Genomic DNA, 11726 nt, shown 5'->3' on the forward strand with positions numbered 1-11726 from the left:
GGTCTGGCTGATCAAATGGATCTGGACATGATGTTGATTGAGGCTGAACGCCTGTGTCGCAATGTTCTGCGGATGCCATCAAACGCTCTGCCGCCCGAGATCCGTGCGCTCTTCCCACCAAATGGGCTGCTGGGTGAGCAGGATTCATCTGTATGAAATGCGCACACACGCACACACGCACACAATGGACCAGTAACTTTAGCCATGCTCAAATTAGGTACAAACACGAAAGCAGAGTTCTCTCTGCCGCCGCTCTCTTCTGGTCTTTGACTGTCGACGTCTCTCTTTTGCCGAGAACATGGATATTCATGTTCAGTAGTGTTCTCCGTCGCCTTCAAAGTCCTGAATTTCTCAGAACACTCGCTGTTGTGATCATATCAGTGAGCATGCCTCCTTTATATAGTAGCCGATGATGCACAGCTTGCTGTTTGCTCAACTGCCAGTGGCTTTTCTAACCGCGGTTTTTTTTATGTGGAGCTGTCGATGTACCACACTCGTAGCCGTGGCAACAGCAGCGGATCTGTGACTGTGGAAATAAAAATGCAGGCTGCCCTCACCATTCTGCAGGTATCATGATTTCCCGTTTCTTTCTGTATTGCTATACTCACTATCGTATATCCGGTATCTGCCGCTTGTCTTTCTTCCGTTATGCTTTTTTCTATTCAAGTTTTTAACCGTCAAAATGCAGCATCGCAAACAGGTGTGGTATTCAGGTTTTTTAGCACACAGCTAGCTGTTTTCGCATCTATTCTACTTCAAAATATTTTTATAGTTATTGCATACCTTGCTCTTGTCTACATTTTCTTAGGGTAGCTCTATGTTGTATGTATGTATGTGTGTATGTATGTATGTAGGCTTCAGCAGTTTCTCTTTTTTCGCCACAATCTACATGTCGCAGGTCGTACTCAGTATTTTCTGCACGGCATTTTGTACGATGTGGAATAGTGTTCTTGAACAAACAAGAGCAGACAGCACTTACTGACCCTGTGTGTTAAACTCTGACTGCAGTCGAAATGATGGCCGATGGTGATGAAGTATTGAAAATGTACCAAGAGTAAAATAAGCTGGGAGCTCATGCTCTTGGCCAAGGAGTCATCAAATACAACTACTGGTGCATGATGTAGAAACCAGGGCTACAGCAGTACAGGCTAGGCTACTGCAGTACTGGTACACTGCATGCAGGGAGCCCTACACACCACACACACACATAGACTCTATGTGGTACTGACATATCTGTACACTGACCACTGGCATGGCACTGTACATTATCATCCATGACAATCATGATACCCATGTGGGCCATGAATCAGAAGAAACGTAAAATAATTTTGCCCAAAAAGTGAGAAACCTTTTTTGGACAAATAATTCAAAAAATAATCTACGCCTTGGGCCGTTTTATTACACCCACATGGCCACAGGCATTTTACATGTTCCGGACGCCCGTTCCCAGTATCTCCTCAAGGCTCGATACAAGTTGTTTTCTGCTTCAGGGGATTTGTTTTCGTGCCAAGTCAGATGAGCGCATTTTTGAAACGGAGTTAGAAAAATTGAATGGTCGTGGATTGACGATTGTGAACTACTTAGTCTTTTGAATACTAACATATGCACATACCTACCCCGATTTGGCAATGCCAACTAGAAAGATGAATAACGTACGACCTCATCTATTTCTTGGGGCTGCCAGTGATGCTCTGGATGAGGACCAAATTGTTGACAATGGTATCACTCACATCTTATCTCTGCTATCTGAACCTCTGCCACCACTGGACTGTCATGGAAAGGTCAAGTTCGTCCCAATTTTGGATTGTGACACCGCAGACCTTCTTGCTGTCCTAGAGGATTGCTTAGAGTTTGTGTCCTCGGCTGTAAAGAGTGGAGGCAACGTCCTTGTTCACTGGTATGTTGAATGCACAGAACGAGTATTGGGTGGGTACAAAATGGAAAATGCAACACATTTTGTTCAACTTTTCTCCCCCGCAAACTCCAACGCAGCCACTTGCACATTTAGGAAACTTCACTTCTCAACTCCAAACTCCAAAAACACTGCGATTAAAATTTACAATACACCAAATTTACCAAAAATTTCAAAATTACCCTGATGATGGGCGCCGGCAAGAGTACATAACCCCCCCCCCCCCCCCCCCCCAGAGTGTGCAACGCCTGATCCAGCTGTGCATAGGGTCTTGGTCGAGCGTAATCGGATCTTTGCGTCATAATACCGTACACATCTGAGGGAAACCCGGGGAATTACGTGTACTCTCGGATCAAAAACAACGGTGCCCTGCCTCGAGACCGGCCTTGCGCTGATGTGGAGTGTACGCATGACATCAGAAGATCCGATTACGCTCGACCAAGACCCTATGCAGAGCTGGATCAGGCGTTGCACACTCTGGGGGTTATGTACTCTTGGCGCCGGGCTAGGCCCGAAAATTTGGTGTAATGTCAATTTTAATTTCAATCGCAGTGAAGAGACCGTTTTAGGAGTTTGGAGTTGAGAAGTGCAGTTTCGTAAACATTTAGTTCAGCTGCAAAGTCTTACAATTTGAGTGTTTATATGCGAAAAAATTCAGAAACATGTATGCCAATTCAGACACATACGACCAACGAAAATCCTATTTCAGCATCGTATAAGTCCATAACCCAGTCCATGCGTGTACATGTATGTACCTGTGCTTGTTTTCGAATTTAGTGGTTACACCCGTACTAACTTTCGGACCTGCTTGCGCGTAGTGGAGAAGTATTTTGTATTTGTTGTATTTCAAGGATTACCCAAAGGCTGTAGACCTGTCCAGGGGATCTCCTACTCGGAAAATTTCATAATTCAGGAAAGAGTATAAGGACAAAGAAAGAAAACAAAGAGAAGAAGCAGACACAGCAACTGCGCAAGTCAAGGTGTCGGTATGCAAGTCGTTCTCCAGTGTATGTCATAGCTGCAGGCTACACCCTGCATTTGAAAACCATACCGGTACATATATTTCGGGCGGCATGTTTATCGGGCTGAACTTGACTGCAACAGACAGAGTTAAAAAAAAAATGAAGGGGTGCATATTTCGGGCACGTGCTTAGTGGCAGATGTTTACCTTAATTCTACTCCTCCTCCTCCTATTGAGCTTTCGGCTAAGCTGTTTCCGCTCACTACAAGAAATGCTTTCTTTTGCTTTTCCTACGGATCGGAAAGTCAGTCAAACTGACTTTTACGTGAATGGTAAAACAAATTGATAGAAACATATTAATTTTGCAATACATGTACCCGATATCCGTATTGCAAAGATGTTTCTATCCCTTTGAAAAACACACATGAAAAAGACACGTGATGACCTCGGTAAGTATTTTCTGGGGTCTAAGCCGCACCCCCCCCCCCCCCCCTTCGGGCCCAAATTTCGTATCTTTTATGGCATTCGGAGCATAAGCCGCACGTCAGATTTTGAATTTTTGGCCATCCAAACTTGATGGGTACTAGGCTAGTACATACAAGACGTTTATCAATGGTTAAAAAGTTGAGAAGCCCGACTGAAGTTCCAGCCAAAGATTCTTCATTTGTCACTCGTTCTGAACTGACAACATAGAAGCATCGTACAACTGCAACACCCCGGAAAATCCAGCACCACACATAGCGAGGGCCCTGGGCTGGCAGCTCTCTCGCTTCGTATCTGTGTGTGGACCGCAAGCACCTGTCTCCCTCATTGCATGTGCGCCATTGACACAACACGAAACACATTGCAGTATTCGAACCCGCACTGATGCATTTCATGCAGTCCCTTGATACACATCGCGTATGTGTGCAATCTACCAAGTTGTTTTACGCTATGATCACCTCACCGAAAGCACTGTTTGAGTACATGGATGTGGGTGAACTCACACGCGTGGCCGGTTCTTCAGGCTATCTTTAACTGTATGGTACATGAGAAGTACCGGACAGTGTATGTACAGACCACCACTCTAATACTAGCACACTGTGAGCACCTTTCGAAACAATATAAGCACAGTCCTCCACTATTAGCACAGTCTGTGTAGAATTCAGTGCTCCATGCATGATATCTGGCATGTATTTCTTCTTGCTCTGTATGGAGTTATTGGTTGAAAAAATATATATAAGCACGGTCTCCAATATTACAATTATAAAGCGCTGTGGATCCTTGCTAGTGCCAGACGCCACTAATCGTAACGTCTTTTGCATATCTCCGGGAATTATTATTGTCGCTTTGTGTGGCTGCTGCGAGGGCTGCGCCCCACCAATCTATGTATTTTCACAGGAAATGTCAGTTTCGAAATCGGAAGGAAATGTTGAATGGTCTATGCTGGGTGACGACTACATCATAGCTTTGGGGTCGTCGCCGAAGTTTTTTTGTTGTCCATGAAACGACCATCGTTCATTTCGTACTCCAACCCCCTCCTCCGAAATGAATGCAATTTCCTATGCTGGGCAACACAAATCGCTTGTATGTACAGTGCCAGTCGACTTGCGATGTTGACTCACTCTTCCAGCCTCCCCCCCCCCCCCCCATGTGAAAGTTGTTCGTTTCAGGGGCGACGAAAAAACAACTGTTGCGGCGACCCCTTAGCGGTAGAGCAGCGTAGGCCTACTGCGAAGGTCCCTGGCGCTTGAGTCTGGTAGGGACCGTCGAATGTTCCTTCAAACTTCTTTTCAAATTTCTAAAATTAACAGACTTGTGTGCTTTCTTTTTGTTTCTGTTAGTATTGCTGGAGTTTCACGAAGCTCAAGCGTTGTAATCGCCTACCTGATGCGAACAGAGAAGCTCAACTTTTATCAGGCATACAAGGAGGTGCAGAAGAAGCGGCCTATCATTTCGTAAGTGGCAGTATGGTGGAGGAAGGATGAGTCCCAAGGTGATTGGCATTCTGTAGGAGAGACGTGGAGCATGTTTAATGCTGACCGACTGTGTAGAGTTGCTGCAAAGTACAACAACAAAAAATGGCACGGGTTCGCGTACAGGGCGGGTCAAGAACCACCTTTCCGCTTCCGTGGGACGCCACCACCCCATGATCAGGCATCAGATGCGGCTCCTTTACGGTGGGCGAGGATAGATTAGATCCTCCAACCCGAGGTCCAAGGCCGAAATCCCATTTGCCACATCCAGTACAGTCGTGTACATGGTAAATCTGTCAAGGCGACCACTCTGATAGGGCGACCACCTCTCCTAGAAGACCACTAAAACTAGGACTAAGGGACGTTGTTTCCTGTCAAATGACCCTGGATAAGAAGACCATTTGTACACGGGGCCACATTTGTAAGATCCCTTGAGCGGTCGCCTTATAGACAGGCTTACTGTAACCGAGGTGACCGAACCATGTGGGAAATGGCAGGATTTTGTGTTTTTCGTCAACGGCACAAAATATTCAGAAGCTTGTACTAGCAGCTGCAGAGAATGCTTGAGAGCATGGACTACCGCTCAGCTGGATGGTGCCGGGGATGAGGGTGATGTGTTTTCCTTTGGCCATCACGGCAGATGGGAAGAATTTGTAGGTAGTGTCAGTGTCTGCTCTAGGATTTCAAACCAACCGGGTACACGTGTGCCAGGCAGAACTCTTGCAACCGGGTACACGTGTGCCAGGCAGAACTCTTGCAACCGGGTACGAGCCGGATAGTGCGGCTACTGCTAGCCTATAGCCTGTTACGGTACCAGTGTGTACACCCTTGAAGTACAACAAAATGTGCACGGCATGTCCTGTACAATACTCCCAACCGTGTCCCCAAGTGACCTGGCGTTACTTTTTCAAACGGGTCCAAGTACCCGCCCCAACCGGGTCGCTGCGGCTCTGGAGCAGACACTGAGTGTGCTGAAGAGGCTGTTGATGGCACAGGACGATATGACATTATTACAGGTATTTCAACTGCTTTGCTGGTCTGCTTTTGGGGTCTCTTTGCTTGCTTAGCCCCAATGATGGATTTGCAGAGCAGCTGCGGCTATTCGAGATGACGAATTGTAAAGTGAATCTCTCTCATCCTATGTACAAGCTGATGAAAATGAAGATTGCGATTGCGAACTCAGAAACAGGTAAGTAGTGGTTTAGGAGAAAAATGCAACACCGACAGCTGCAAAGTAGAGGCAACAACACTACCCACGCCAAGCTGAGTAGTGACAATCAGCAACATGAAGAGTCAATAGAGAGGTTCCGCACTACGTGAAGTTGAGCAACTTTACGTTAGTGGGCGGGAAAACCCGTGAATTCGCGAGTTTGCACTCCACTTACGGAAAGTTGTCTACGTAGAGTACGTAGATAGGGCTCTGATAACGTAGGTGCTCCGTAAGTGGATTGAGGTACAAATGTATGACTCTCTCTCCAGGTCGATCTGGTCGTACACTGCCGCATTCGGAGTTGCCAAGGGCAGCTACGTGATTTGATAACTCCGTATGGCGGAGCACAGATGCGCATGCAATTTACGTAAGACTTTCCGTAGATTGACTACGTTTTTACTAACGTAATTACGTTATGCGGAACCTCTCGACTGACAAGAGGTGAAAAGCTAGCAAGCACACACATGCACACACACACACACACACCTCAGACCTTCCCATCACAGAAGCGATGATAGCGAACAGCTATGTTAGACATAGCAACTTGTGCTGGGATTACACCATTCAACAGCTTACACGGCTGCGAATTGACCGCCACTAATTTTAGCCTAGTCTACACCATACGGGGGAGGTGGCTGATTGAAGCAGCTTTTTTCTGGCTAGTGAATCCCTATTTTTCATTTTTTCAGTTGTGCAACTTTGTATGACTCTGTTAGCATTTCATTACACGGAAAAGCAAGCTCTTGCCAGATATCTGTCTGTCTGCCCAAGAGTAGAGTGACTGCACCATCCCACAGAGAGACGGAACTGATTGCAAATGAATTACGTTTGACCATACTGGTCTTCATCGGGGGAAAAAACTATCCGTTCCACGTGTGTGTGTGTGTGTGTGTTGTGTGTCTATCAGGTGAATTTGACCGAAGTAAGATGTCTATGGGATGGCTTTCGAGCAGCAATGTTGCAGGGCCCGAGGACGTTGTCTATCGATGTCGCAAGTGCCGGTATGCATGGTTAACCCGGTTCCTGTCTAGTGATATTGTAGAAACTTGAAAGTGACTTCCATTTTAGTGATGATCGCTGACTGATGAAGGTCACAAGAAACAGCATAGACCTACCTTGTGTAGCTGTGTGTGTGGCGTCATGAGTGTGCAGTTGATCCTGTTTATAGCTTCATTCTACTCTCATTTATTTTGTACAGTCTTGCAGTGTGTATGGAGTTCCTCTGTCACCTAGCAGATACATGTACGTAGCACACTGCGGTTGCACCAATAACCTTTGATCCTAGTATTTAGCGTTGGCTCAGGAACAATCCTCCTAGCTGGAACAACTACGAATCTGAACTTTCTCCTCTCCTCATCAGCCACCAATTTGTTGTTCTTGTTCTGGTCTTTGTTGTTGTCGGCGGTGTTATCAAGAGTACATGAAAACCAGAGTGTGCAGCTCGGATGGGTTGCTGTCACGGCGGAATTCCGTGATTACATCTTTTTAGTGATGTAGTGCCTACAAGCAGGGTTCAAGCAGGTCTCTTTCTGCACAACTGCAGCTCAGTTGTACGCACTACGCCATTTCCCACCTCAGATCTGCGCCAAATATGGTGTAATCACGGAATTCCCCCGTGACAGACACCCATAGCAGAAAAGGCCCCAAGCTGCACACTCTGGTTTTCATGTACTCTTGGTGTTATTGATCTGCTCTGTGCTTATGACAATGTAGATCGCTTCTCTTTTCATCCGAGCATGTTGTCACTCATCCAGTCGGTGACTCCCCACTCCTGTATGACGGTAGGTTCTTGATAGAACTAACTTGGCTGCTGACATTGCATGTGCTGCATGTGCTGCATGTACAGGTAGCACACCATCATTACAAAAAAGGTACTAGTAGTCGTTGTATGCCGGCAATGATGTTGTTTGCTAATGTTGGTACTGTGCTGTTCCTTCCCAGGAACGTTTGGAATCGGCAGAACATGGGAAGCTGATAGTTGAAATACTATCGGATTAAGTAAATCATCTGAAGAGACTGTCGTTATAGTTATGGCAACAGGGAGCGATAATTATTTCCCTTGTGTTTGTTAATCAATGTAGTGACCGAGGTATTAGTAGGTAGTGCAATTGCGGCGCTGTGTACATCGAACTAGATTACAATATATTCCCCGACATTTAATATCGGCTTGTTTATCTTTTCCTGTTTTTCTCTCTTTCTTTTGTTCATCTTGTGACTGCAGGTTCAAGTAGGGTGGTAAGTTACATTGCATGTCGACAACTGGCTCTTAGTGTGTGTAAGAGTGATTGTGACCAGCCCAGTCCCGTGCCTGCTGGTGGTGGATATGGATTTTACTTTATCAGTTTATTTCAGTTTTGGAGGCCCATCCTGCTGGCAGCAGTATTGGCCCAATTTGGCAGTCCACAGTTCTTCCCACGTGGCGAGCTGAACCTGATGTATGGAATCAGGAACCGTAGAGTGAACTTTTATATTGGCGTTCACATTGCTGCTGCTGCTGCTGCTGCTATGGCGTGTGTGGCTTGTATAGGATGGGAAGGATCCCAAAGAGGTAGCAGCAGCCCAGGCCGAAGCTTGTAAACTGACGCTTCACACCATGCCGCTGGACTGGATGGAGAAAACACTGGAGGCGGGCGAGCAAGAAGGAAAGGTTAGTGCGCTGTAATACTTTACTCGTCAACTGTGAGTAAATTGTGAGCCGGGGTCAGCTGTGCACTTCTACTATATCCGTTAAAAACATGTGGTATTACGTATTTGATGCAACAAAAGCAGTGTCTGCTCCAGGATTGGGGGTGAGCCAGGTGCATCTGTACCTAGTGCCACGTTCATGCGATTATGTCATGTGAACAGTGATGGTGTCATGTGAACAGTGATGGTGTCATTCGTATAGCCTCTAGAGTGACAACTTGTTTTCACCCTCTGTCATGTGTGCCTTGCAGCTATCTTGTCCCAAATGCAACTCTCGCCTTGGCACTTACAAGTGGTCAGGTAAGATAATATCTTATACTGCTGACAATGTTATTGCTGCACTGGTATCATGCTAGTTTACACAAATAGCCTGACAAGTATTCAACCAAAGTTGGCAGGGGGGGGGGGAGCTATTATCATGTAGAGCGAATTCATCAGCAGGTTGGTGCCCGCCCCCCCCCCCCCCCCCCCCCCCTGTGTGTGTGTTGTAGACAGGGTCACTATGGGGAAATTCTGTGTCCTGTTGGCATTGTTACACCTTACCATGGACTCTGCCTTGTTTTTCTTTTCTTTTAAAAAGAACGCTGGAGCTAGATTTTTGTTCAGGAACATGAAATGTGCAGCAGTGTTTGTTTTGTTCTTGTTTTTGTTATCGGTGATATGGTGTGTTTGCCAATAAAGTTATGCTATGGGCAAGAGTACATGAAAGCAAGAGTGTGCTGCTCGAATGGCCGTACTGTCCCAGCAAAATTCCAGCAGTGCATCGTTTTAGTGATGTACATGTAGGGCGTACACACAGGATTCAAGCAAGCCTCCTGCTGCACTGCTGCAGGTCTCCTGCTGCACTGCTGCAGGTCTCCTGCTGCACTGCTGCAGGTCTCCTGCTGCACTGCTGCAGCTCAATTGTACGCACTATGCCACATCCCGTCACATATTCACTCTAACGGTGATGTAATCCAGAAATTTCACCGTGACAGACACCTACTGTAAAACCAGAAAGTTTAACGACCAAAAAGTGTAACGTTTTTGTAATTTTGGCATGACAACGTGCAGAAAGTTTAGCGATGGCTACCTGGCCGGCCACCCGGTGCCCATCTGTATGCACAGACATCTGGCCATAACGTTTCTTCAAATAACGAAAAAAATTGGTCGTTAAAACGTTAGACTTTGTGACTCGTTAGACTTTCCGGTTTTACAGTATGCAGAGAAAGTCAGAAGCTGCACACTCTTGATATGGATGATGACTAGCTATGACTACGCAAGACTGAAAGTGAACCATGGATGAGAGCGTACGAAAAGTAGCTGGAAATGTTCTCCATTTGTTTACTATTTGCCCTGCAGGTGCACGCTGCGGATGCAGATTCTGGGTGGTTCCATTCTTCTCGTTTCCACGCCGTCGTGTGGATGAGTGTGCTCCCATTGGACAAGTGATGGCCACTGCCCGCCATTCCGTGCCACCCCAGCGAGCCGCAGCAGCGCCCAGTGCACATGGCGGTGGGGACGGTGCACCTGCTGCTGCCCCCGCTGCCGGTGGTGATGATGATGATGCTAGTGCTGCAGCTGTCGACTCGGCTAGTTCTAGCGTGCCGACTGGTCGTGTTGATGATGAACCAAACAGAGATTAGTCATCTCAATTCCACTCCTTGTTGTTCTGAGTCTTCTCCGCAGTGTAGAGAAGACAACGTAAGGATTTGCACTGGCTTCGATTGAAACTATCCAGTATAATGTCTCTATCGCAAGTAAGAACTCAGTTTAGAGAACACTGTAGTCACTGTCAATGTGAGCTGGCTCACTTGCATTGCTTGCTTACACTGTGCGGCCCGATGGTGGTCAGGGTTGGCACAGCTCCCTCTATTTACTTCAAGCACTACAGCTGGCAGTGTAGGGCAGCATGGAGTCTGCTTGGGCACACTCTTGCCCCGGCGACAGCTACCCTAGACTTTAGCATGCTCAGCCAGCATCACCTCCTCACCTTGAAGAGTTGAGACATATTTTATCGTGGCGTTGCTCTCCGATGGTGATGTCCGTTTCAAGGAAGCGAACTGTGCCTATGCAGCCCAGTATATGGTTGATCTGTGTGCCATAGTGTTCGTAGATTGCCTCCAGATGATGGCTAGATCCATTGAAGTATTGAAAACAAACCCTGATTTCATACCTTTTAAAACTGCAGACGTTTGAGAGTTCGGTACCAAAAGTAGAATCATGAAACGAGAGATGTCTGAACTCTCTTTCCATTGGAGACGCTGTCTTGAAATATCACACTCCGTGGATTTTATAGTCTCAATAGATAGCACGAAACACGTGCCAGTCCGTTCAAGTTTTGTTTGTTGTTGTCTTAGGTCAGATGTGTTTTTACTTCTTTTTTTAACTCGTTTGTTCATTTTTACTTTCCGGAATGACACGGCTTGCCGTTCTCCGTGAAAACAGGTGTCATCGAGCAAGACTTGAGTGTCTCTTCCGTGCATCAGGAAAACCAGCCCCATTCCACACCTTTCTCCCGCGTGTATTTGGTCATGTCCGTTCATGTTTCTTTTGCGAGGGATGACAGCTGTACTGATTTCTCTGGGTTTGATTTCTAGTTCCGGTATTGCCTCGCTGCAGGCAGGCACTTGTACTCGTTTGTTTGTCGAGATTTATTTTCTTGTGTCAGTGAGTCTAGAATCATAGTAGAATGTGATGTCTTGTGAGTGGTTACTCATGGAAATGTTGCTTTTTAGAACATGCCTAGCATCTGTTGAACAATTTATTATTAATTATTATACATAAAAAATCACCCAACCCCGCCTTTCAACTCCCTCCAACGTATGAAAATACGAATCAATTATGCTGAAGAGCCCCCTTAAAGCAATTTGTGTGGTGATCTAGGTGAGCCAGGGAGCGAGTGTACTGGGGAATCTAGCTGGACTAGATTATTCACTTAGACTAGAGTTGGACCTTCTTTACAGTTGTGAAGTATACACAGCACCGGTACTCTGACTCTTTGTTGATGCTGTTTGGATCTGT

The 11726-nt window shown here is 46.3% G+C and overlaps 2 protein-coding genes across 2 annotated transcripts in view; both read left to right on the forward strand.

Annotated features, from left to right (window-relative positions):
• Window positions 1-1002, forward strand: part of LOC135814156 (TBC1 domain family member 22B-like) — a 13648-nt gene extending 12646 nt beyond the window's left edge. Inside the window, exon 15 of the mRNA XM_065327232.1 lies at window positions 1-1002. This exon is cut by the window's left edge and continues 9 nt beyond it. Coding sequence (XP_065183304.1) covers window positions 1-156 — 156 coding nt within the window. The 3' untranslated portion in view covers window positions 157-1002.
• Window positions 1003-1392: 390 nt separating this feature from the next.
• On the forward strand, window positions 1393-11450 carry LOC135814157 (dual specificity protein phosphatase 12-like). Its single transcript, XM_065327233.1, has 9 exons — window positions 1393-1897; window positions 4697-4810; window positions 5896-6017; window positions 6946-7039; window positions 7752-7819; window positions 8260-8273; window positions 8566-8685; window positions 8975-9023; window positions 10065-11450. Exons 1-9 carry the CDS (start codon window positions 1629-1631, stop codon window positions 10346-10348), a joined length of 1134 nt encoding a protein of 377 aa, XP_065183305.1. The 5' UTR covers window positions 1393-1628; the 3' UTR covers window positions 10349-11450.
• Window positions 11451-11726: the final 276 nt, after the last annotated feature.

Source organism: Sycon ciliatum, chromosome 4 (assembly GCF_964019385.1).
Source record: "Sycon ciliatum chromosome 4, ocSycCili1.1, whole genome shotgun sequence".
NCBI classification, from domain to species: Eukaryota; Metazoa; Porifera; class Calcarea; order Leucosolenida; family Sycettidae; genus Sycon; species Sycon ciliatum.

Bases quoted from the DNA above. Each gene is read 5' to 3' on its own strand.
- LOC135814157 (XM_065327233.1), top strand. From the start codon at position 1,629: ATGCCAACTAGAAAGATGAATAACGTACGACCTCATCTATTTCTTGGG. The intron at 4,811-5,895 runs GTAAGTGGCAGT...TTGCTTGCTTAG, and splicing joins AAGAAGCGGCCTATCATTTC to CCCCAATGATGGATTTGCAG. The intron at 9,024-10,064 runs GTAAGATAATAT...TTTGCCCTGCAG, and splicing joins TGGCACTTACAAGTGGTCAG to GTGCACGCTGCGGATGCAGA.